We start from the raw sequence: 26,946 nt of genomic DNA on the forward strand, positions 1-26,946 counted from the left end.
CTTATGTATCACAAATTGCTTTTACATATAAATATAAACACAAGGTTTGTTAAGCAGTTATCTACTCAACAGTAAAATAATAAAATATCAGCTTGATGCGAAGTACGCAGTGCGTTTGCGTGCCTGCACAAAGCAAATTCGACTCATGCAAGTGATTTACTTCTTCACAAACACTAAATGTATTAATCAACGTTATACTCATTTCATCCTGTGGTTTGACATCTGAGCATTTTGTATTGGAGCGCTGTATCATAACAGCCCAATATCCAGCTGAGCTATCACATTTGAACACAACTCCATCCTGTGCCAAAATCCTACTCATCTAAAACACACACAAAAGGCATGCAAGATCGCGTACCCTTACGTATCATGTTCAATATTTGATTACACATCATGACTCTCTGCTGTGGTCATTTTGGAAACTCCGATTCTTCTTCAATTACTGGCGCTGATCTTAAACCTAAACGTGAGTCAGTCATTTCTCGCTCGCAGCAGTTGACCGTTTCCACATGGGCAATGTTCATTCAAACTGCAATGCAAGACTAAGCTATCGCTAATCGTTCTTCAACTCCAACACGTGACACCTCTTTGCCGCCTTTCAGCACCAGCGTGGGCATAGACGACCAAATCCGAGACGACTCAACTGGAAACAGAACTACCATGCACTCCCAATTAAGAGAAAATCTGCTGAACTGCACAAAAATCCCACACTAACCCCAATTTCAGATCCAGTTTGGTTTCAAACCCTTTGAAGTCGCATGCTTGGAGGTCGGGTAGAACCAATGCGATGCCCAGCGTGTCTCCAAAGGCATGGGGAAACGGTGCCGATTTCGCCGCAGCGCTTTCTGTCAGTCAATTCCTACATTATAAGTATAAGAACATACAGCGATGACTCGGTTTAAATGAGACAAACCCGGACGGCACATTGATCGCATGAGAACTTGAGAAAGGCCCGGCAGGTCTTAAACACAAACACATGCACCAGCGTAGAGATACGGGCACAGACATCTCGTGAAGTAAGCGGTTGGTGTGACGACGGGTAAAATCACAGCTGAGGGATCGAGTTTTACATTCCATTATATATCTGAACCAGAAAAACTACATTAAAATAAGAGATTCTTACTTCTCACGTGCAGGGTTCCCACACCTTAGTTAACTTCAAATTCAAGGACCTTTCAAGTACTTTCTAGGTCTAATTAGGGCTGGGCCTAAAAAAAAAATCGATTTTTCGATTAATTGTTTTTTAAAACGTGGTCGATTAAAAATCGATTCTCAAAGAGCAGAATCGATTTTTTTTTCATATTTATTTCCGCAAACATTGAACGGAGGAATGGAAGCATTTTAGATTTCGCAAGCAAGACGTGTTGTGGCTTTTAATTTCTTTTTATTAATTACCCACTTGTAAACTGCTGTTCACTGTTCTTTTTTATTAATATAGTATGTGTATTAAATCTATATTCATTGAGTTGAATCGAGAATCGAGTATAAAAACCTACCTGAGAACCGGAATCGAAAATTTAATCGAGAATCGGAATCGAATCGTTTTGATAGCTTGTGAATCGAAATCGAATCGATCTGGAACATCGGAATCGATACCCAGCCCTAGGTCTAATACCCTTAAATTCAAGGACTAAATGATGGGGACACGTTTCAAGTGAGAGCAAGGTTACATCGTGTTACCTTTTAAGATACATTGTTACAGTTCCCTTTCGAGGGAACTCGCGCTGCGTCACTGCGGTGACACTTTGGGGACGCCTCCAGGTGTAAGTGCGTCTGAATGTGTAAATCAAATTCTACTAATGGTGAGGCTCAACGACAAGTATATCGCTATCTGAAATATTGCCAAAGACGGCGTTACAGGGACGCAGGAAGTATGGCAAGGGAGACGCAGCGTCTCGTTCCCTTCTCAGGGAACAACAGTTACATACGTAACCAGAGACTTATTGTGTGTCAAACACAACTATGAACAAAAGCATTTTGGTATTTACATTTTTCCCCCAGATTCACAAGCTTTCAAGAATTTCAAGACCCATGGGAACCCTGCACATGACATTTATGTATTTGGCGGATGCTTTTATCCATAAGGTATACATTTTAATCGGTATGTGTGCTCCCTGGGAATCAAACACTTGGGATTTACATTGCTAAAGAACACCCGTTTCTTATCCGGAAAATCGAAGTATACACTGCTCAATATGTATCTTGTGTCAACTTTTGGAACAACCACCGGGTCTCATAAAAAGATTAAAACACTCTTTGCTCGCATTAACATGTGCGTTTTGGGGATTTATTCATTGACAACAGCAAAATATTTTAAATCAACAAGTGAGACTTGTTTTTCAGCTGTGTGACTCAAACACAACGAGAGTTTTATTATGCTGGGACAGCGTCTGAGATCGGAGCAATGAAAGCCCGTTCTCATCGTCTAGATTTCCGGTCCTGCAACTTTTTAAAGACGACTCTATCAATCTGAAGAGCATGGGAACCAGGTTCGGGTACAATTAAAAAAAGTAACACTAACTCAAAACACTCATCCCACGAAGATCGTACACTCATGCTCTCTTTTTATGGGACTTGTGTGTCAACAAAAAAATAAAAAGGGTTGCGGTTATAAAGCGGTCATGATGTTACAACATGCATACCATATCTCAAACCGGTGTGTTTGCTTGAGGTCTGCTGACTTTGTCAGAAATCAAAGGGCTTGTTTGAGACCTTAGTTATCACGGTTCTGTTCGTCATTAACGTGTAAATCAAACTCTCTCAAAGTCAACAGAGTAAATAACCAAGCCGGTTGTTTGCATTCTCCCTCATGGCTGGATTGGTTTCATATTGAAAGGTAGTTTAAATTGAAATGGATCGTGCCCTTTTCTCAAGGGTTCTCCAAGATCGCATTATCCGCCAGTGCCCGGCTTCCCTTCTGTCGAAAGCACGCAAACGTCAAATCTGCTATCTCCATACAGGCACGCCGCCAAACAAATTGGCAGGGCGAGCTGGGATACGCTGTCAGCTTTGGTTGATGGGACTAAAAGCAAACAGAAAAAGGACGCAGAATAAATCTCTCTTATGTAGTAATGCCTTCAGCAGCAGAGCGGGACGGCGAACACATTGAGGAACTGGAGCAAAGACAACAAAGAACAAAACAACAGCAGCCTAATGCAAAAAACATTTCATTTGCGGCCTTGCTGAAACATAACAATCAACTGTGCAAACGAGATCTCCTCCCAAGCTCCATATATTATCATTGTCGTTTTTAGTGCACAAGAACCCTGATAATAATCAACAGATAATAAAGACATTAAAATAAGTTAGACCATGCATAAGTTCATTTTCCCTAATTCAAGATTTAATAGTCTTAACTTTGAGGAACTAGATGTTTTTTCTGGAACATACGCTTGTGTATACAGGTCACAAATGGATTAGAAAAAGGATAATTTTTCACAGTTCAACAAACTGTGTTGTGCAAGAAGCCAGCTTCCCACCAGCATATACAGTTCCCTCAAAGCCTCAAGAGTTGAAAAAAAGTCTCTTTGGAAAGGTAAACACTTCCGCCCAAATTTTACTTGATTCCAAAAGCATTGCGCATCTGGAGCAGGACAGACCTAAGCCAGGGCAGATGTGGCCCAGCTATTCTGAGAGAGAAAAAGAGTTCACCGAGTGAACTTCTCATAGTCCAACATCACTTCTGGAGCAAACCCTCCTACAATCAGACAATGAACTGTAGTGTCAAACCTGATAATGTTTATCTAAAGTCAAATTTTTAACCTTTTATTTCATACTCTGAAAGTTTAAAGGTTTGGTTGTAATCACCAATAGTGCCGTATTCATAAATACTCAACACAGCATTGAGTCCTGGAAGCAGCGCTTTTTAAAAGAAAGCTACACTTTTTTTTATAAAAAAATCCTAATCATTTACTCACCTTTATGTTTATGCCTTTCTTTCTCCAATCGAAAAGACATTTTTTAAGGAAACCATTCCAGGATTTTTCTCCATATAGTGGACCTCAGCAGTTTGCATTTTTAATGCAGTTTAAAATTGCAGTTTCAACGCAGCTTCAAAGGACTCTAGGCGATCCCATGCGAGGCATTAGGGTCTTATCTAGAAAAATGAAGGTCATTTTTGCAAAAAAAAAAAAGGACTTTAGACTACAGTTTCTTGTTTTTCACTAGCCATCTGACACGTCAGGGCAAACGTACCCATTCCGTAATCACATCGAAAAAGGTCATACCTTACATATGTAAAACGCACACTTACGGACCCCATTTTAAACAAAAAACTGACATAAAGACATTAATAAGTATCATTTCACATACGACAACATCGGAACGGTCCTCTTTCTCCACACTTGTGAACATTGGAGCGGTCGTTTCGCATTCGTCATGTACAGTTTTTGGGGGTAACGCATTACAAGTAACGTGCATTACGGAATAATATTAATTTTCTGAAGTAATAAGTAAAGTTATGCATTACTTTTTTAATGTACACATTAATATTTGAGTTACTTTTTTAAAAAAGAAACACAAGTTACTTTTTTAGTTTAATTAATTTGATAAAAAATTTACTGAATTAAACTAAATGTAGTCACATTATGCACTCTATGCGTACACACCTGTGTGGGAACAGAAACTGAGATGGCAGGCCAGAGCTCGACACACAGACTGTAAAAAAAGATGGACGACGCGACGTCGCCTCCCACCATTGTAATGAATTGAAGCCAAAAATGTCCGACCACGGTCGCCGCCATGTTACGTAAAAACGTCACTTTGGAGCCAAGGCATGCGCAGAAGTAATCGTCCGTGGTGCCAGAGGCGGAGCCGCGGTATCAAACTTCCGTGCGACCAATTCAACCACGCCAATCATAACGTCACGCCGCGTTTCTATTGCATCAAATTACATGCTAAAATGAAACTTACCACAATAATGAAGACTTGAACATATACCAGCGTGATAAAAACTACTTGAAAGGACCAAAACCATCCATCGGAAACTTTTATTGGAAGTGTAAATAATCTGTGGTTAAGTACTACTTATTTTTGATACTTCAGGGATCTTATGTTATTTGATCACATCCTTCTTGTGTCGTTCTTCGCCTGTCCCTATTTTGGTCCCTTTTTTATTTATTTATTTTGAATCCCTTCCTACCCCTGTACTAGGTGTATTTGTTTTTACTATTCAGATCAGTGGTTCTCAAACTTTTCCAGCATGCGGCCCCCCTTGTGTGCGGTGCATTCCTTCGCGGCCACCCAAAAACAATTTATGACAATTTTGTTCTAAAACATTTTATTTAGTCTAAACATATTAAAGTATACAAAGTAGTGCTGTTGGTTAGTAGCCTTATTTTTTTAGGTTTAATTACACAAAGAGTATTACAAATTAATGTATTTTATAAAATGTCATAAAACTGGGGCCCCCTTGGCACCATCTAACGGCCCCCCGTTTGAGAACCACTGATTTAGATAATGTGATTGATGCAATTAAAACGTAAAAATTGTTCAGGCTGTCGGAATATGATGGACTAACATGTCTAAAAACAATATCATGCTGTATTGTACGCCGTTTTGTGGTTCAGAATAAAATATAGTTGTTGAATAGTAAGTTCAACAACAAAGTACTTGTTTTTTGTGAAAATTAAAATTTTTAGATAAGACCATAAGCCTCGTTTGGGATCATTTAGAACCCTTTGAAGTTTCATTGAAACGGCAAACCGTTGAGGTCCACTATATGGAGAAAAATTCTTAAATGTTTTCCTTAAAAAAAATTTGACTGAACAAAAAAAGACATACATCTTGAATGACATGGGGTTGAGTAAATTATCAGGATTTTTTCATGAAAGTGTAACATTCCTTTAATGGATATGCTGATCTGTGCCGTTTAAAGTTATTCTGTTAAAGAATCTTAGAAATGTGTACCAAGATGCCAGCATCTAGACGGCTTAGCCTGAAGAGCCTAATACTTAGGAATTGCTAACAATAACATTAAACGTTACCAATCTCAACTTTTCAGTTCATCTAAAGAAGGGGCAACTAATGGATGCTAAACTAAAATGCTGTTTTGTTTTAACCCATGGTTGGGTAATATATGAACCAATGACATAAAAAATGACATAGAATAAGTCAAGGCATTAACTTGAGTTCCTGCCAATGAGTATTTCCAGCAATCCGTAATACCGCTATTATCCACCAGGTTGCGATCTTAAGCAACTTATAACACCAGGAAGTATCGCCTTAGGGCAAACAGATCTATGTCCGTGTATGTTTTGAGGATCGCTCGGAATCTGATCTCTATCAAAAGTCCTTCACAAAAATGCAATTATCTCAGCTTTTTGATCAAAATTTTGTGTTTTTGAAGAGACTAATGAAGTAAGGATGAAACTTTTGTTGTTGTTGTTGTTGTTTGAAAGAAGAGGGGCTGTTCTCTCATTTGATATATTGTGTGTTCATATATATTTCTGTAAGGCATAAAAATGTTGATGCTGGCTGGCAAATTTTTTTTAAACGCTGGCAGGGAAAGAGTTAATAGACATGGCATCTGTACAATCCCAAAATACAACAAAACAAATACAACATGCAGATAAGCTGAACTGCAAGGCTTGTTCTCGTGAAAAAAATAAAACTTGCCTTAGTGTTCATGTTTGATTGTAATCAAAATGTTACAAGTATTTTGTGTGTCACATCTTAATTGTGTTTCTAATTATACTGCAGATTTGACCGACTACGATGAACTCCACACTCCATGTGTTGCAAACACATCAAATATTTGTGTGACCTTGGAGCAACGTCTGTGGAAGACGCACAGTCCAGGCCCGCCTTCAAACGTTGTTGTTTTTTTTTGGCTCTAATGAAGCGATGTGCTGTAAATTAAGAACATCACTTTGGCAACAGTGGATAATTTTATGCCTTTTGTTGCACAGGCGTTGTCACTGTGGCCAACTGGAGGTAAAACAAAAGGTGAGACGCTTGAGAAAATGTTATTTCTCCGATTGCAAGCATAATTGAGGATTTGATTTGGGGTACTTACTCCAATCAAAAAACCTAGAAGCACAAAACCTCGAAGCAGTTAAGGGATTTTCTTGAGAAAGTCCTCGGTATCCCTGCCATTACCGCATGAGCCTCCAGAACTCTGTTATCACAACGCTAATACAGACATGAAAGCATCATCATGCTCATTGGGTCACAAAAAGCCTTTGAAGTCATCATTTCATAACTTGAAGTTCCCATTGTAATTAACAGAGTTCATTCATGTAGGAGTTTGAACTAAAGCCCCAAGGTTCTGTTGTGACAAAACTTGGATTGCAAAGTAAATCCTGGAGAATTTAGATCCTAAAGGTACTTTATGGATGCACGCTCTGCACACATCTGGTTTCAATACAGGATAGAGGAAACACTAAGTTCTGGATCGAAAATGGGCATAATTGCATACATACCAATATAAATATACACACATTTACAGAGCGAACGGTTACATCAACTGAACACAGCGCAGGTATGCAGCTCATGACTGATATTTTCCTAACAATTCCTTGGATAATTTTATCAAAAATACACATGATTTAAAAAAGAAACTCATGAACAGATCCCAGTAAACTTTTTCTATGCGTTTTAAATTTGGTAAGACTTGGAAGAAGCCTTTATTGGGGCTGGTTCAAGTGCGCTATGTAGTGCGAAGTGTTGTCAGCACCATGCTCTATTAACTGAGCTACAGGAACACCTGTTTAATAGACCTGCAACTCTCAACGTTGTTACAAAATATCTAAATTACTATAGGTGTTGGTCAAGGCTTCGATTATCAGGACATTGTTTTTTTTTTTGGAAACTATTTTAATCAATCTGCCAGGAAACAATGTCATGTTTACAAAATTTCAGAGGTTACCTTGAGTGCATCCAAAGAACTCTCTGGTTTCGCCAAATTTTACATGGCTCACAAGCGGCTGTATTCAGCAAATGTTTTGTATTTGCTTTGGTTCCGCGAAACGATTTCGTGTTACTTTTGGACGAATGGAAATTTCGAACAGTCTACACACATTTTCCACAAACATTTTTGGTGTTTTGATCTGCAAAAACTTTCCATCACATAATCTAACACCTATTTGGGTCCACTAGTGTCACAATGTCTATGTTAGATATAACATTAAAGGTGCCAAAGAATGCATTGAAATAATATGTTAACTTGTTCTCTAATAACTACACAGAAGGTATGTGGCTTTATTAAGTACAAAAATTATTCAACGCTAAGATGAAATGGTCTTTTATTACCTTATTTAAAAGGGTCATGAATATTAATGTTGGGCTCTGCTCTGATAGGCTGTATTCAGTGGCTGGTAGCTCTCAAAGCAAACGGATCTTATACGTTTAAGCCTTTATCAGATGAAAAATACAAATTTTAAGAATAAACATTTGTTTAGGGATGCACCGAAATGAAAATGCTTGGCCAAAACCGAAAACCGAAAATGGGGAAACCAAGGCCGAAAAACCGAAACACCGAAATAAATTATTATGCCAAATATTAGTACAAATGCATTTATGGCTATCACTGTGTACTAACTTTACTAGGGGTGTGTGACAGATCACAAAACTCACGGTTCAGATCACATTACAGTTTTTGAGGCACAGATCGGATTATTTTTCAGATCAGCAAAAAGGGGGTGGGGAAAATCTAATAACAAATAAAGAAATTACAAACATTTATAAAAAAGAACAAAGCTGCACATTAATAAGGGCTAACATTAGCATTAGGTACAGAAATCAAATTAAATGAATCACAACACTGTCTTTATTGTATAAATTAAATATATTATTATTTTTAGAGCTATTTATCTCTTTGTTAGACTTAAGTAGGTTAATTGAGGTTACTGTCCTTTAAATAAGCAGAGACTGGTTTATGACTGTAATCTATACACTTAAGACATAAACAAATGTTTTTATTAGAAAAAGAATACTTTGGAGATAATTTTGTTTATATGTGCCCTGTCAATAACAGAAAGATTTTACGTTCGCTTGTTTGCGTCTCACTCGTGTGTGCACTATTGAGGGCACTTAAACGCGCGCGCACACAGAGAACGAAGGCGAATCCCAAACAGCGCAGCATAAAAACTTCACGTTGTTTTTCATTGCTTTATTCGGCACATGTATGTTAATGGACTATACAGTATGAGACACATTTGCGTGACTCTCTCTAAAGTTTACACATCAAGAGTTCTTTGAAGGGCGTACTCACTGTGATGATCACGTCTGGACCGGACACAACCGCAGGTGCCTCTGTGCGTACTTTAGTGCCTTTTTGCGGTTAAATACATCCACGTCGCATACATGTTGCTTCAGACAAGCACGTGCAGGTCGCGGTTTCCGTTTGGGTCATCACAACATTTCGGCCGTATTGTTTCGGTGATAAAAGTCTTTCGGTAAAATTTTCGGTGGCCGAATATTCGGTGCATCCCTACATTTGTTAAGAAATTCGAAATGGATTTGGTAAGTTTATTTGTGTTTTTCAAATTAGTTTTAGTTAACGTCAACAGTAAAACTTCGGCCGAAATGCAAACATACAGCACTAACTAGCATATAGGGGCTAACTCAACAGTCACAACTTTGTTTTTAGCATTGTAACAACATTAATAATTAATGTTAATTAACATTAAGTAATTAATTTAATGTGTAATTCAATGTTGGGGAGTACATCGCGACTGTAACGTCACAGTTGGTGTTGTGTTGAGAGTGACCTGTTTTCCAGCTGTCTTTTGCATGCATTACTAAAGAGCACCTATTGTCTGATTCACGATTTTACATTTCCTTTGGTGTAAGTGTGTATTAATACATGTTAACAATATGCAAAAGGTACAAACCCTAAAGTAAACAATGGGGCGAGTTATCGGTTCCAATGTAAATCTCTTTTCTTTGACTAGAACAAACACACGGATTGTAGGCAACTGTTTACTACCTGGGATTGGTGATGTAGACAAGACCGACATTATCATAATTCCTCCCGCTTCGGACTCATAGCCCTTTAAGTTAACTCCTGTTAGCATTGAATTATGACCGAATCTTTCAAACATGGTAGGGAGCGTCACATGTCCAGCTGACATCATAGATATTCAGGCCAATCACAACGTACAGATTAGCTGGTTAATCAGGGACACAGAGCTTTCAAATCGGGGAAGAGAGTAAAATCTGGAGCTACAAAAATGTACGGTAAGTGAAAAATGTGTTTTTAACCATAAACCACGCGAACACATTGTATAATACCAAATACACAAAATAACGTTGTTTTTAGCAATGAAATAGGTGCTCTTTAATGATCTATACCTAGGTAAATCAGTTTTCCATTGCACGGCAGCTTTAAATTTATGATGCCCCAAATGAAGTCACTATAGATCTGTAATGGCCTGATAAATCTACAAGATGGACTGCGCTTTTCAACAACAGCCAAGCTCAGTAACTACAGAGATAAAGCCACAGCTCCCGTAAACGTATTTATTGTGTTAGCAGAAAAATCCTGGATAATTCAGCACCTAAGGGGTTTCGCATTCGGAACAGCCAGCAATGCACCTGGACTTACCCAACAGGGGCCAAATCATCCTCCCTTCCTAAATCCCTACTTTCTACCTACCGCAAAAGCGGCCAAGTGAGGAACGGCAACAAAACGAACCCCAAATTGGTGCACAGCTGTGCAACGTCCCCTTGTGGAAGGGAAAATTAAGGACTTTTGCTCCATGAAAAGTACGAGTTTTAGCAAGAAACCATTGCAATATCCTGCTGGAAGGATATGTGAACAAGAGACATCCCGGATAGGTTTAAGACTGACAGATTGTTTAAGCCTGAAGTAACGTGAACCGATGTTGGATATAGTTAATGTAGCTTCGCTGATTATAATTGGCGCAATTTGTTGTTTTCCGTCAGTCTAGCCAGACTAAGTTGCTGTTGTTCTCAAAACATTTTGTGGTAAGGACATTATCCTGCCCCTGGCCACTGAAGTCAGTGGTTCCTGGTTCAAGACCAGCTATATGTCCCAAATAAAAGAAGTCGGATTGGGAAGATGGTTGAAATCAGTTATACATATAAGAGATAAACCTTCAGTTAATGGAAGAAGGAAGCTTCTTGAAGCAAGACTGTATGTGGTACCAACCACAAAACATTACATCTCCTTTCGCTTTAGTTATTCTGTTTTCATCCTTTATCTTTTGAGACTGGAGAACAGAAAGCATGGGACATCAGAGAAGAGCAGCCCTTTAATAGATAAGACAATGGTCTTAGACTGACTGATGTACAGTTAACACTCTTTAAAGATGACTTTCATGTGCTGACTGTGCATGTCGACTTTAGATGGGGGTGAAATATATACTGTCAGGCTTATATATAAATCACAGGGTCTTTCTCTTGATAGCACAGGGAGTGCAGATAGGTTTGGGATGCAGTAAGTCATTTCTACTTAACCAAACAAAACCTATACTAAAACAGATTTAGAGTAGTTCACCTAAATAAAAAAACATTAACTGTCATTATTATTTATCCTTCAAACCTGCACGCTCTATTTCATACAAGTTACAATAACATCCATGATTTACAGCGCAAAACACAACGAAAAGCTTGGTAAAATAAGGTCTGTATTATTTACGCTTTGTTTAAAGAGAAAAAGTACCTAAAATCTCTTTATAGTCAACATGGATGTAACTTAAATATATATGAATTAGGGATGGGCATGAGAAATCGATTGACCGAGTACTTGAACGTGGCATCTACAATCGATCATGAAAACTATGACTTGTTGTTATGGTGGCATTTGGATATCTGGTTAACATTTTTTGCAGATAGATGCATGTTGTTTAATAAATTTATGTTGAATCAAGGCTTAATATTATGTAGAGTGCGGCATAAAAATTTGCTTCCGTTTGTGTTTATTAACTCTTTAGTTTTACTTCATCACACCAGTTTTGTTTTCGTCACAAAATTATTTCGTTGACGCACCTATTTTTATGACGCTAAAGGGCTCGTTATAGTCGTGCGTAGGTCCTACGGCGTAGCAGCGACGCCGTAGGTTCCGCGTCGGTTTTCATTTATACTTTTGCGTCGTCGTCCGCGTCAACGTGCAAACACACGCGCGACCGCTGGTGGGCAGTATCCACATGTGTAACCACAGTAGCAGCGCGACCATCAGAGAAGAAGAAGAAGCTTGGCAAGTTAGCCCACAAACGAAGAGGAAACAGCAACTTGTTGTGTATGTTTTGAGAAGACCAGCAATGATGGAAGTAAATAAACAGCGACTTTTGATGCAGTTTGAGTTAAATCACTCCTCAACTTGGCTCATCTTTGTTTTCACCGTCACAAACGGAAATACCTATGACGCAGTTTTTTTTAACTGACGAGAGGGGTTCTGGTGGACCAATCACAGCGCTTGCGGTCTGCGAAGATCCGACGCGCTGTTTAAATTTTTGTGAGGTGCGCGTCAGCCTACGCAGAGCTACGAACAGGTTACGGATAGCCTACGCCGTAGAACCTACGCACGACTATAAATCGCCCTTAACGTGACGATGACTAGCTAAAAATGTCTCTAAGGTGACGAAAACATGACGAGACGCTTTCGAGTTTTCGTTGACGAGACGAGACGGAACAAAAATGATTTTAAGTCTGAAGTTCACAATTCATGTCATTTCTGCCAATTTTGCGTGAAATCTGTCTGTTTTTAGCTAATGATGCCGCTTCCAATCCTTGTTTTGGGTTAACACAGTCTCACTCACGCCCACCACCCGGCTGCCGCCATGCCGCAAACACGCACCAGATTTCACACAACAACACATCTGCGGCTGTGGCGAGTTCGAAGGGCCATGGCGTTGACGCCAATAAACGGAAACGACAAGATGATTTATGGACATATTTTCAGTATAATCCATCAGAAAGAAAAACAGAATTCATATTGGGAGACGACGGTAAATGTGCCCACAAACTAGGTGGGAAGAATACCACCAGGTATATATGGATTAGGGTTGGGCGATGTCCCCATAAATTGGCAGTTGACGATGGTTACGTAAACCATCGCGATGGACGATGATATCGTTAGGCGGGGGGGGGGGGGGGGGGTATTTTAATTTTTCGTTATTATTCGTTATTATATAATTTTTATTCGTTATTTTACTTTATTACTTCCACTTAAGAAGAGATGTGCACTTTTTATTTTAATATATATTTTACATAAATACTATTCTGTACTTAAAATCTATAATTTTGTTATTTTACTATCCCAACTAATGTCTCTTTCCTATAGGTTGCACATAAGGGGAAAAAGTAGCTTTAATCCACTGAAGAAGAGTTGTGCACTTTTAAGCACCTTTTAATCTCTTTACATAAATATTTTTTTCTATTTAAAAGCTATAATTTCATTATTTTACTAACCCAACGACTCCTCCGCGCTTTCCAAATTTTGCACGTAAATATCTGTGCATATGTGCCACCAGTACTCCGTCAGAGAGCGGGTCTTCAGCACCGCGGGGAGCAGCCAGCACTTCAATCCGCAGCTTATTAAAACTAGACAAAGTGAACAGGGCCAGACACATCTAAATTTAAACATGGTCTGTGTATGTAAATCCCGCGTTTCGGTCGGAGTGTTGTCGCTTCAGTGCAGTAGCCTCAATGTAACAATGTGCACGATCTCCCGAGACACTACAAAAGGCTACTAATAAATGATTAATATGGGCTGTTTTCTTGTACAAAATTAAATATTTTAAGATAAATGTACAACATGTAAAAAGACAAGATTCTAGCAATGTCAAGATTAGGGATGGGCATTTTCCAGTAATTTACTAATTTTTTAATATTTAATTTTTCGAATATTTAAGCTCTTAAAGAACGAATATTCGTTTATTTAAATTATGTTAATTAAGACATGCGTGTTTTGTATTTTTCATTTTGTCATAATTTCACAGAAGGCTTATAATTAGGAAATATCCACAGCAATCTAAACTTATATTCTGTATGTATATATATGCATGTATTTTAAGTTGAAAACATTGTAAAAATATATATATATATTTTAAATTCTTCTTAAAAAATATCCTTCAGAAAAAAATGCGTTAAAACTTAATGCGGAGCGAAGTCTAGTCAAATCCTTAGTTTCAAGTCGGTCATTAGTATTAATTCATTACTGTTTGATGTTACATACATTATATTATACCAACTATTATACACTAACCCCAAATCTAAGCGAAGTTTGAGGAATTGCGAAGTTTAAAGTTTGAGGACTTGACAAAGTAGGCTATCATCATTTAAACAGACTCAAAACACCAAGAGCCCGGAGCAAACGAAAAAACACATCTACATAACCGACTGCTCACTCGCCATATAAATATCTTCTCAGTTTAGTTTGACGTATTTGTGAATAAAGAAAACCATATTTATCCTACCTGCTTCGGTGAAAGCCCGTTCTTCTGACTAGATACAATAATGCCGGTGCTGCGGAGAAAACTCTTCCTGATGATGGTTATCCGATAAAAACAACAGACGGATTGAACAAGATTGAAAATCTGTATTTAACATTATTTTACAAATAACGTAAGCTGGCTCGATACATTATTTTTGACTGTGCAAAGTTACTAACGTTAGCTTAATTTAACAACATTTTACAAAGACGGTGCTTTGCTTTAAACTGCCATGTGCAGTTATCCGGTTCATTTTCGAAAGAGCACCGCATATAATAAATGTTCTCCGTTTCATTTCGTTCTCCGTGTCTGTCTCTTTATTAACAAAATAAAGTAGACTTTATAACAGAAATCTTACAAATCTCTCATGATGTGTTGATTCGGGCGGCGGAGAAGCACGTTTAATAACACGTGAGCCCTCACTGAGCCAGTGGCCAAATACGGCGCGGCGGGGACAAACCCGGAGATAAAAGGAAAAACTTAAATTCGTCTGCAATCTGCATTGCCAAACAATCAGAAATACATACAAATGAATGTTCATGTATATTTTACATTTAAGTCTGTAAAAGACAGTATAGATGAAGTGAAAAAGCATTAAATAAGTTGTTACCCTTTGGTGGCACATTAAAAACAAACAAACATTCGAATAGCATTTTTTAAAATTCGAATTACCATTCGAATATTCGAATATCCGTGCCCATCCCTATAGTCAAGATCAAATGCCCGACAGGATATTTTCACAGACTAACACACGTCACGTCTCACGTCTTCTATTTAATTTATAGAGCAATTCACGCAAAGATATTAGGTTAACTATAGTCTATATAGAAGAGAGTAAGTGTATGTCGACTCGCAGCGGAGTGGGGAGGGGGCGTGGCATCACGATGGTGTCTCTCCATCGTGATGTCAGTCAACCATCACGATGGACGATGATATCGTCTATCGGCACAACCCTAATATGGATATGGTAAGCTTAAGGTTTTACATGTATCTACTTGTCAAACCTAAGCCCATTTCCAATACTTTTTCTGGTGTATTTAAATAACAAGGCAAGGCACGCGTTTCTCAACTTTATAAGCGAGGTCGCAGCATAACACAAACTCAACAAGAGGGTATATCAGGCTCAACTTTTTTGTTATGACATGCGCAGAAGGCACACCAACTAAAACAACGGCAAGCCCTCAGGGACAACCTTAATGGACATTTTAATAGTATTAAATACACCACACTTTTAACCTAAATCAATTTGTTAAAGAGTACTTTTTTTACTAAAATTGACTTAAACTTGACTAAAACCTTTTTGTGTTTTCGTCGACTAAAACTTGACTAAAACCTTTTTGTGTTTTCGTCGACTAAAACTTGACTTAAACCTTTTTGTGTTTTCGTCGACTAAAACCTTTTTGTGTTTTCGTCGATTAAAACTTGACTTAAACCTTTCTGTGTTTTCGTCGACTAAAACTTGACTAAAACCTTTTTGTGTTTTCGTCGATTAAAACTTGACTTAAACCTTTCTGTGTTTTTGTCGACTAAAACTTGACTAAAACCTTTCTGTGTTTTCGTCGATTAAAACTTGACTAAAACCTTTTTGTGTTTTCGTTGACTAAAACTTTACTTAAACTTTTTTGTGTTTTCGTCGACTAAAACCTTTTTGTGTTTTCGTCGATTAAAACTTGACTTAAACCTTTCTGTGTTTTCGTCGACTAAAACTTGACTAAAACCTTTTTGTGTTTTCGTCGACTAAAACGTGACTAAAACCTTTTTGTGTTTTCGTCGACTAAAACTTGACCCAAAACCTTTTTGTGTTTTCGTCGACTAAAACTATCAAGTTTATAAGTGACTAAAATGTGACTAAAATTAAAAAGTATTTTTGTCCAAAAGACTAAGACTAAAACTAAAGGGCTGCCAAAAACAACACTGCATCACACAGCTGTTCCTGTTAGAGGTTTCTGTTAAAAACATTTAATTCATCAAAAATTTAGTATGTGTTCAATTTTCTGTCATAGTTTCTTCAAAATAATTTTTTTTATAAAAATATTTTATTTTCACCATGACGCGTACCCTTTTGATTACCCCGCCCCCAGTTAATCGAGTACTCGTTTTTCAAACCAATGGAATAATCAAAATTTTAAAAAATTAATATGGATCTAAACTTAATATTCGCTGTTAAATTTGCAGTGTGTAGATTTTAGCGGCTTCTAGTGATGAGATTGCAAATTGCAACCAAAGGCTCAGCTGACTGCTCCCTTTCAAAGCGCATTGAGAAGCTATGGTAGCGCGCCATAGGACAAAAATAATGCCGAAATGCAATCTATACAGTGGTTACTGTAAAAAACATGAAAGTGCAAAAAACTTCCAATGTAAGGGGACCACAGCTGCGTATTTATTGGAAAAAAAAACTAAGTAATAATAACATAACGTTCATTATGTAAGGTCTATATAAAACACAAAAAACATAGTTATGTATATTATACTGCATTTCTATCAAGAAAAATTATTCTAAAAATTTACACACAGCACCTTTAACTCTTTCCCCGCCATTGATGAGTTAACTCGTCAATCAAGTATTTTCAGCAATCCACAATACTGCCATTATCCACCAGATGGCGTCTGAAACAGTTTTTGTTTGAAAGCAGAGGGTCTGTTCTTTCATTTGATACATTGTATGTTTATATATCTAAACATTTTCTGGAAGGCATTAAACTTTTGTGAAAATCATGAAAAATCCTGACGCCGGCTAGCAACTTTTTTTTTTAAACGCTGACGGGAAAAGAGTTAAGAATTGTATAATGTTATATGTTTGTAAATGAACGTTATTTAAAAAGGATTACCGACATCTGCTGTATCCCTACTGTAAACTCTGATGTGACTTGAGGAATACTGCCGGTATAAAGACCTCCTGAATGAGGCTGAATGGAGGACAGACCTCCGGTTGTTTATAGGGCAGAGTTGAGTCCAAGACAGATGAACTACAGCACATGGAGATAAAAGGAGAGGAGACAGAGGAGGGACCAGACTAAAAAATCTTTGGACGGGGCATAAAGACCTGATGGAGAGAGAGATGTGGAAGAGATCCAGCACTATCATCCGGATACTCTATCATCATCTGAGTACTGTCTCAAAGCTAATCACATTCTCTTCTTCTATCATTCACCCATATGCACACAACATACGGCTGTGTGGGAGCGTTGGCTCGCCATTCTGATGGGTACCTTCATATCTACAGCCATCTGGCCTTCATATATGGCCAAAATCTGCTTACTGCTACTGTTAAAAGCAATTATCATAGTATGTTATGTGTGTGTGCATAAAAAGGAAAACTGAATGCAAGAATGTTTACAGCAGATGCGTAAAATGTTTCATGAAAAAGCTGTGATCAAACAGAATGAGAAATGAAATAAAATGCCTGATTTGGAGTGAAAGAAAGTCTTTACATATCGACCTCAAACACTTTAAGTGGCACGTGCCCCTCGGGTGAAGTAAATAAAGGTAAAGTATAAGGAACATAAATCCAAAATATTGTGTTTGAAAATGTTTGTGTTGGGAAGAGCTGCTTGCCAGCCCTGTTTGATGTGAAGTTTCTCTGTGATGTGACAGGAAAAGAGATGAGAAACGGGAAGTGCATGCTGTCCCAAACATTATAGTCTCAGTTCAGAAGAAGAAAAACACAACGACAGTCAGAAAGGACGGAAAAAGACTCACAAGGAAACTGAACGATAAATGTTAAAGGGCACATACGTTTACCTGTCCGTCTTGACCAACATGCACTTGGTGGATCTGTAGGTTGCCCTGCAAGAAAGAAAAACACATATATTTGATTTCCTAAAGCTGACGTACATAAAAAGTTGTCACAATTCCACAATTTCAGTTGTCGGCACTAATACTAGTACTGACTTCTAAACTGACATTAAATGCCTCTTGATACCACATTAGGTAAAGAATTATACTAATGAACAAACACACCTTCATTTTAAAAGTTGGAAAGAAAATGAATAACGTATAGTGGTAGGCAAAGATTAATCGCGATTAATCGCATACAAAATAAAAGTGATTTTTAGCATAATATAGAAGTGTGTGCTGTGTGTAATTATTATGTATATATAAATACACACACATTCATGTATGTATTTAAAAAACATTTACGTGTGTATATATATTTATTTATATATACTGAAATGTATATATGTATGTGAGTGGTTTAAATATACATAATAATTACACACAGCACACACACGTGTATTATGCAAAAAATTACTTTTATTTTGTATGCGATTAATCGCGATTAATCTTTGCCCAGCACAAATATGTGTGTGTATATTTAAATATTCTATTATTATTTTTATATATAATATTATGCCCAGCACTAACATATTTATAAATATACATATACACACACGTATATATATGCATAATATGCATAATATGCATAATAATTACACACACTCACTTTAATTTGGTTTGCGATTAATCGCGATTAATCTTTGCCCACCACTGAAGTAAATGGATAAATTAAGGCAGTTTTTTGTTGTATGATTAACATTAACAACAGTTTGAGCATTTGGCACTCATTTATCAGTAATTCCATTTGCACACCAAAAGCAAATTTAATTATATGTGTGAGAAGATTACATACAAAGTCAATGCAAAGACGTGAACAGATGCGAATTCACGGCAACGGAAATTATGCTAATTGGGCAACGTGTGATACTCGTCTCAATCGTGTCTTCCACACAAGTTGAAATTTTAACTCAAGCATGAAATTTGCATTACGCGTTATCGCGCAATTCAATCAGTAAAGAGGTTAGCATTGTTTTCATTTGTGCAAGTGATGAAAAAAGTAATTTTGTGAGTAATCTAGAGCGAATAATGCGATGCGCATATTCGATTCGCTTTTGATGTGTACAAAACACAAAACAGCACTCAGGTATCGAACTCAGCCGGTACACGGTACCACCAAATCTTTCTTACACATGCACAAGGGTCTGTTCTTTTATTTCATATATTGTATGTTTATATATTTAAAAAAGAGCATTTTCTGGAAGGCATTAAACTTTTGTGAAAATCATGAAAAATGCTGGCGGGGAAAGAGTTAAGAAACATTTAGGTGTGTGTGTGTGTGTGTGTGTATATATATGTGTGTGTATATAATTTTTTATTGCTATTATTATTGTATTGCGAAATAGCACTTATGGGAGTACTTCGACTCCGGGCAATAACACTCTCCCTCTCCCATTATGAGAGGGAGAAGGGGAGCGGATTTTTCAGGCGAGTTGAAGTACTCTCAAAAGTGCTATTCCGCCATACAATATAGTTCCTCTTTTAAATCCGCTTAGAAAAGCGCTACGTTTTATTTTGTACCACCAAACTTGCTCGTATAACTACTTGTCTTAAATAGGAATAACGTTGATGTGTTTGGTCACTTCTAACTTTATCTCTGAGTGGTACCATTGAATGAATGGGGCTAAGCTAAATGCTATCAAAGTGTCGCAGCGCGCCCCAGCAGTAGGGATGATAGTTAAGGTAATAACATAGTTTAATATTGAAAATGAGTAGACTATTCCTTTAAAATTATAGTTTCAAAAAATTGAAATTATTTTTACGTTTGTAAAGTTTTAAATATGGATATTTTCCTTAAAAAAAATGGCATTGGTTACCCTCAGAAGGCCTGTATTTATCCCCCTGGAGCCGTTTAGATTACTTTTGTGAAGGATGGATGCACATACTTTGGACTTGAAGGAAGTAGATCCGTTTCTAACAGTTTGGTAGAGCTAGGACATTTTTTAAAATAACTGAAAATGTGTCGTCTGAAAAATTTTGGACATACGGATACATATAAATCTCGGATGGCTTCAGGTTGAGTAAATCGTAGTAATTTTCATTTTTGGCTGCACTATCCCTTTAAGTGAATTTGAAAATTACTCAATTACAACGTAATTGTAAAAAAAATCTTTTGATTACTCGATTACCAGAAAACTCAAGTGACAGACCCATTTCTAAGCATTTCACAAAGGGATAAAACAGCAGCACTGCAACAAAAAAGCTCCAGACATTCTTTAGCTCTGACCCTAATCTACAAACCTGACAAAAGTTATGGACAAAGAGGAAATAATCATACAACGGCTTATTTTCTTCTCACATTTCCTCAAATAAATAGTTTTGATGAGAGGAGCCAAATGTATTACAAAGACGGTCTCTGTGAGTGGTACTTGGATGAAATACCATACTGTTGCTAAGATCTGCACTCAAATAAACAAACAATATCATTGAAAATGTACCAAAACACGAGCATCAAAGACCCTTTTAAGAAGCCAAGATGAGTTTTAGAAGATTCATATTCTATCTTTCCTCCCTCGTCTCTCAAAATGATGAATGGATTTGATCAAAAGTGTTTACATATTTGTGCATGTCTCTTTATATTCCGGTTTAAACCTGGAACACTGTGCACTCAAGGTGCTTCAGAGATTTATCTCGGCCAAATAAAATTCAACAGATTCATTATGGATAGGTGGCGTGGTTTAATGGAGACCTTCATACGACACCAAATTCAGAGAAATTTTAGTCTTTTATGCCAGAAGTCATCCAGGCAAAAAAACAGACTAATAAGCATACAAGACCAGCTATCAATCTCTAAAGGAAGCAAAGCACTCTCAAATTATGTTTGACATAAAAACGTCTGGCACAAAAATGTGCAAAAGCTTGAATGAGATTTGAATGCAATGTTGAAAGCTCTTTTCCCACCATTAAGAGAAAAAAATAGCATTTAAAAAAACGTTTTCCTGATTAATTTTTATGTTAATCTGCAATACCGCGATTATCCACTAGATGGGAATTTATGAAAAAAAAACTGAAGCCAAAATGTTATTTACTAATTTTAAACTCTGTGTATGTTTTGATAATCGTTCTGAATCTGATCTCTAACAAAATTCCTTCACAAAAATGCAATTATTTCAGCTTTTTGCTAAAAAAAATATTTTTAAAGAGAAACACCCATATTTAAGAGTTTATAAGCAGAGAAAAATATATAGATAGGATGAAACTTTTTCCTGTCTTGTTTGTTTGAAAACAGAGGGTCTGTTCTTTCATTTGATATATTTGTATCTTTATATATTATTTGAAAATAATTTTCCTGAAAGGCATTGACGGGCAACTTTTCAAAAAATGGCTGGTGGGGAATGAGTTAAACTTTGACATGTACCTCACATAAAGCTACCTTATGGCTATCGAGTAAAGTGAATTAAATCAAAATTCACTAGACTAAAACTACGGTGCTTTTATTTTTGTTTTTGATCTCAAGAACAAAGACATTAATAATACCTTATATTTAACAGATCTGCAATGACATCTAGACAAGTAAATTGACAGAATTATTATTATTTTTTTTTTCAATCTTACAATACTAAGAAAACTGATTTGAAAAATGTGTTTCTTTCTATAGGGTGCATTCTGCCCTGCTTTCCAGGGGTTTCACGTTTTTCCCTTCTAATGTGCTTTCGACTGGCCAAACAAAACAGGATGCCAGTGTTTGAAACTGGGAGTTACAGGAGAAATCCTCTTGGCATCATCAAAGACCTGACAGTGTGTGGCGTGTCCAGTAATCTTTCTATCACTAACATTTACAAGGTAATGAAAACAAACCCGTCTGGAGGGAAATAGAAATATAAAGCAATGGAAGAGAGAAGATGAGCGTCTAGGAAAGGTCAAAGAGGACAGAATAAGGGGAAGCTGGGAACCTAAATAAAAAATGAACATTACCTCGCTGTCCTGGGTAATCTGCACCTGTTCCCCCTGTGGCACCTGAGCGATGTGGAGGTGTCCCTGTGGAATCTAAAAAAAATAAAACAGTAAATGGTAAATGTTTGCATGGTAAAATTTAACCAGTGCTTTAACACATGTCTGTGTTTGTGCATGTACATGTGTACTTGTTTTGGTAGACAATGTTTATATGGATTTAATCTGTAGATAGCAGAACAAGATGCTAGCAACGGAAAAGTCACTGCCTCGATTCCTAGGAAATACACATACTGATAAAATGTAATGTCTGAATTTAACTTAAAGAGATAGTTCACCCAAAAATTTAAATTTGTGTCATCATTTACTCAACCTCATTTTGTTCCAAACGTATAAATGTCTTAGGGACAAAGAAAGATGTTTTAAAGAATAGGGCACCATTGACTTCCACATTATGAAACAATAATACTATGCAACTCAATGGTGCCTCAGATCTGTTTGGTTACAAACATTTTAAAAAAAAATCTTCTTAGGTGTTCAACAGTATAAAGTAAATGATGACAGAATTTTCATTTTAGGGTGAACTATCCCTTAAAGTGGCTTTGGCGAAGAACAACAGCCAAACAAAATATTATAAACAATTTGGGAGAACCGGCTGATGCCTTTGTTTCTTTTATGATGCGTGAAAGTCAATTTCAAATTTGTGTAAACTATTTCTTTAGGGAACTATGACTATGAAACTGTAGAATTTAAAAACAACCCTTTGTGTTTGCTATGACAAGAGTGAAAAAGCTATAAAGGCAATGAAGTGGATTAAGATATCCTGAAACATTTCTTCTTTTTAAACTTCGTGATTCGGTTCTTGTTAACAGTTTGTTTAAAGATGTCTAATTTAAAGCTGGTCACGGTAAGCTAACGATGACCTTTAACATGCTTTATAATAAATCATTTTGTTTATAATTATCACTATTATCCATCTAAGCTGGCCTGCATCTCTACAACATCTTCACAATCCCATGCCACATAAAACTCTATGACACTCATGTGCATGCTACACAAATTCCATAATTTTCAATAAAAGCTAAATCAATTTGACTGCAATGTAAAAAAAGCTTTAAAGCAGTTAAATATTTCAAATCGTCATATACCGTGAGAAATGTCCCATGACTATGTAGACCAGAAGTCTTAACTCCTGGTTCAAATTACACATTAAGTACACATTCATTTTTCATTTCGTAATGAACTATAATTGCAATTTGATACCATTAACGCAGGATATGTATCTAATATGGTTCCATTTACTACATAATTTTACTGATTTTGAACTCAAAACAAAAAAAATTATCAACCATGCACAAATTACCCAAAAATATCTGCTAGTTTGCAAATGTGACAATTATTGTAATTCAAGCGCATACGAAATAATAAAGTAAATATGATTTGTAACATACCTTCTATTATGTAAAAGTTTGGGACGCCCAACCTCCCATCCATTTAAACATTACGGTCTAGTTTAAAACGTTTCAAGTCACGCATGTCAAGTGAATCCTGGGTCAATATTTTTATCCCAATCGTTTTTTTTACGGTTTATTTGGTAATCGCCGTTGCGAAGAAAAACAGCAAAGTTTATCACATTTATTGCAACGTGATCTCAAAAATTTAACGTGTTTGGCTTTATTACGCACAAGCAGGTGCTGTTCAATAAATATCGTCCTACCGACAGACGAAAAAGCCTAATTATGGAAAGTTTATAAGGAGGTAACTCAAACTATCATTCAGGTCCTGAATCCCTGCGTTATTGTTTGTCATACTCGACAGGATAAAATTATCAATTACGTGCAAGTGACGAAAACCGAGTACTTGAGTGGCCAAAGCAGCTCCGCGAAGCTGACCATCGAGTTGTGTCCTTAGACGACTACGATGGTGCAGTTCATAGAGATGTTACACAAACAACAAAAGACAGATGCGTTTCTAAACTCAGCCGGTGCCAGGAACTCCTCCTCACATTGCACATTGTGTATTCTGAGTTTTGATTGTGTTGTCACAACGTACGCCATTACACTTCAGATGAGGAGCGTGTTGTATGTCCGCACGTGGGTGGAGATGACCTCATGCAGCTGTGAAAGTCAAAGATCATGTTTAGGTTCTCAAAAGAGAGCGCATGATTGGACAAAGCGAAATTCTGTGCAAAAACAGCTCCTTTCAAGGGATCACCTCTTCCTCTGAGCGCATGCACAAAGTTCAGGGTGATAAATCCAACTCGGACCACCTTGCAAAGTTAAAAATCAGGAGATGCTGGAATGTGTTTGTATGTGCAGCTAAGAGGAAAATGAGTTTGTTACACTTAGTGAATTAGCAGATGCTTTTATTTAAAGCGATTTTAAGTGGATTGTTTGTGTGCATTACAGGAAATCCAACTCTTGACTTTGGCATTTCTAACCTTATTGCTTTGCCTTAAGACTGAAGTATAGTCCATAATTTACGTGCACGTGAGGGTGCGCTTGCCGTGCACTGGAGGGTGCGCTTGCCGTGCACTGGAGGGTGCGCTTGCCGTGCACTGGAGGGTGCGCTTGCCGTGCACTGGAGGGTGCGCTTGCCGTGCACTGGAGGGTGCGCTTGCCGTGCACTGGAGGGTGCGCTTGCCGTGCACTGGAGGGTGCGCTTGCCGTGCACTGGAGGGTGCGCTTGCCGTGCACTGGAGGGTGCGCTTGCCGTGCACTGGAGGGTGCGCTTGCCGTGCACTGGAGGGTGCGCTTGCCGTGCACTGGAGGGTGCGCTTGCCGTGCACTGGAGGGTGCGCTTGCCGTGCACTGGAGGGTGCGCTTGCCGTGCACTGGAGGGTGCGCTTGCCGTGCACTGGAGGGTGCGCTTGCCGTGCACTGGAGGGTGCGCTTGCCGTGCACTGGAGGGTGCGCTTGCCGTGCACTGGAGGGTGCGCTTGCCGTGCACGTGATGCAATTTCATGCATCAGCACTGCCAGATTTTTGAAACCCGCATGCGCCAACAGGAGTAGTAGCATGTAGCCCATGAGACGCTTTGCCTTTTTTTGCAATGCACATGCGATGAACTTCTCTGTACATGTATGAGTCAAATAAACTGTACTTTGCCAGATTGTGTTAAGACTGTGTGCGTACACTTAAAAAAAGACAGACTATACTCCTGGCTTTAGGGTGTAAGTATGAACAGAAGTAATAGTCAAATATATATATATGTGTCTGTTTGTGTGCGTTTGTCTTATGGATGAAATGATACTCACAACTTGCACTTGTCCGTCTTCTCCTATACGGTGGATCTGTACTTGTTGTGCCGTACCGGCCAAAGCGTAATGCAAGGCCTGCTGAGTTGAGGTCTCGATAGCTGACGTCTCCGCAGCAGAGACTCCATCTGCTTAAACACAGAGATAAACAAGTATATAACCCGGACCGACTATGTTGGTCAAATCAGAAATGAGAGAAACAGGGTCAAACAACTGGTTTCAATAACCTCAGATCCTCACAACTGGAACTGCCAAAAACACATGCACACACACACTTAAGCGAGTCTGTTCTCAGTCATGACAAATCGTACATCTCGGCGTTATCAGACAAACGCCCTCACTTACACAACCGCAGGTCACATGCCCCGAAGAATGTGCACGAATTTGTACAAATTCGAACCCAAACAAATGCAGAGTAGGAACAAAGTAAACAAAGTTCTCACAGACGGAACGTAAGAAAAAAGTTCACATACACACACTCTGAACTTTAGGAAAATCCCTTCCGACTGTGCTTGGACGTCATCCAGTGCATCTGCCAGATTAGACCTTGTTTAAACAGCGTAAATGGTCTCAAAATACACAACAAGGGCTCTTAACCTAGCAGCCCGAACACTCACGTGCCCTAAAACTGTAGTATCCTTAATCTAAACACTAAGTAATGCAACTCGCACTTGCAAGGTCGTCAAGTTCACTCTGGCAAAACTGCGGTGTTTATTTACAAAGTCAATGTGATTTTAGATCATGGTGAAAAGCTGTTCCGAATGGAAGGGTCACATTTTGAACTTTTCCTGGTTAGTTTTTCCAGATGGAACATGATCGGACACAACGTGGTCTTCCCTTGCCTGCGGCTGAAACTAAACCAAGTTCAATTCTAGTGGCACCTCTAGTGGCACCAAGGAGAACTGCATAATAAATGTTTACAAACTTGCTTCGCCTAGGTCTGCCGTCGTTCAGCAATCCAAAACTTTGAGGTGGAAGTGTTGGGCCGCTCAAGTATTGATACATCAATAAAGACACAATTCATTTTTACAAAAATAAAATAAAAGCACACAGCAATCTTGGGTGTGTGATTCGTGTTTATTTTCTTTACTTCCTACGCATCAATAATAAGTATTCTCTAATGCAAACACTTTATCAGCTTGTTTTCTGTTTGCTACAAGCCACATGTTTCTCTCACCCTGGTTGTGGTTTTGAAAGAAGGCCAAGCTCCAGGTGGCTCGTTCGTAAACCAATAACGGTTTAAGCTACTGCGAGGGAAGGCCAAATCCAGCTGGACAGAGAAAACTACAAGAGGTGAGGCAATCGTAAGTCTATGGACCATTGTGGTGGACTAACACAGGATTTCTGTGTAAGTCCGAGGCGGGTCAGAGGTGAAGACCTTTGTATCTCTGTGAGGAAGGGACAGGAAGTGAGGCGTTGTCCTGTGATTTGAACCATCTGTTACGTTGGACACATCAAGTGTCGTTTTCCCACACAAACACAAGTGTCCAAATATACACAACGAAGTGCACGTTTATATAACGTACACATTGCGCAAATGAACGCGCAATTAAAATAACATCCAGAGCA

At 38.0% G+C, this 26,946-nt stretch overlaps 1 protein-coding gene across 4 annotated transcripts in view; it reads right to left on the reverse strand.

The window, feature by feature from the left end:
• Positions 1 to 26,946, reverse strand: part of banp (BTG3 associated nuclear protein) — a 53,848-nt gene that overhangs the window by 15,941 nt on the left and 10,961 nt on the right. Inside the window, exons 9-11 of one of the 4 annotated variants that reach the window (XM_065292182.1) lie at positions 25,378 to 25,505; positions 22,146 to 22,217; positions 18,138 to 18,182 (exon numbers count right to left, since the gene is read on the reverse strand). In XM_065292182.1, the coding sequence (XP_065148254.1) occupies positions 18,138 to 18,182; positions 22,146 to 22,217; positions 25,378 to 25,505 (245 nt within the window). Of the gene's footprint in view, positions 1 to 18,131; positions 18,183 to 22,145; positions 22,218 to 25,377; positions 25,509 to 26,946 lie in introns of all 4 variants that reach the window. The other 3 variants (XM_065292180.1, XM_065292181.1, XM_065292179.1) reach the window with 3 other exon arrangements.

The sequence above is a fragment of the Paramisgurnus dabryanus genome, chromosome 23 (genome assembly GCF_030506205.2).
Source record: "Paramisgurnus dabryanus chromosome 23, PD_genome_1.1, whole genome shotgun sequence".
NCBI classification, from domain to species: Eukaryota; Metazoa; Chordata; class Actinopteri; order Cypriniformes; family Cobitidae; genus Paramisgurnus; species Paramisgurnus dabryanus.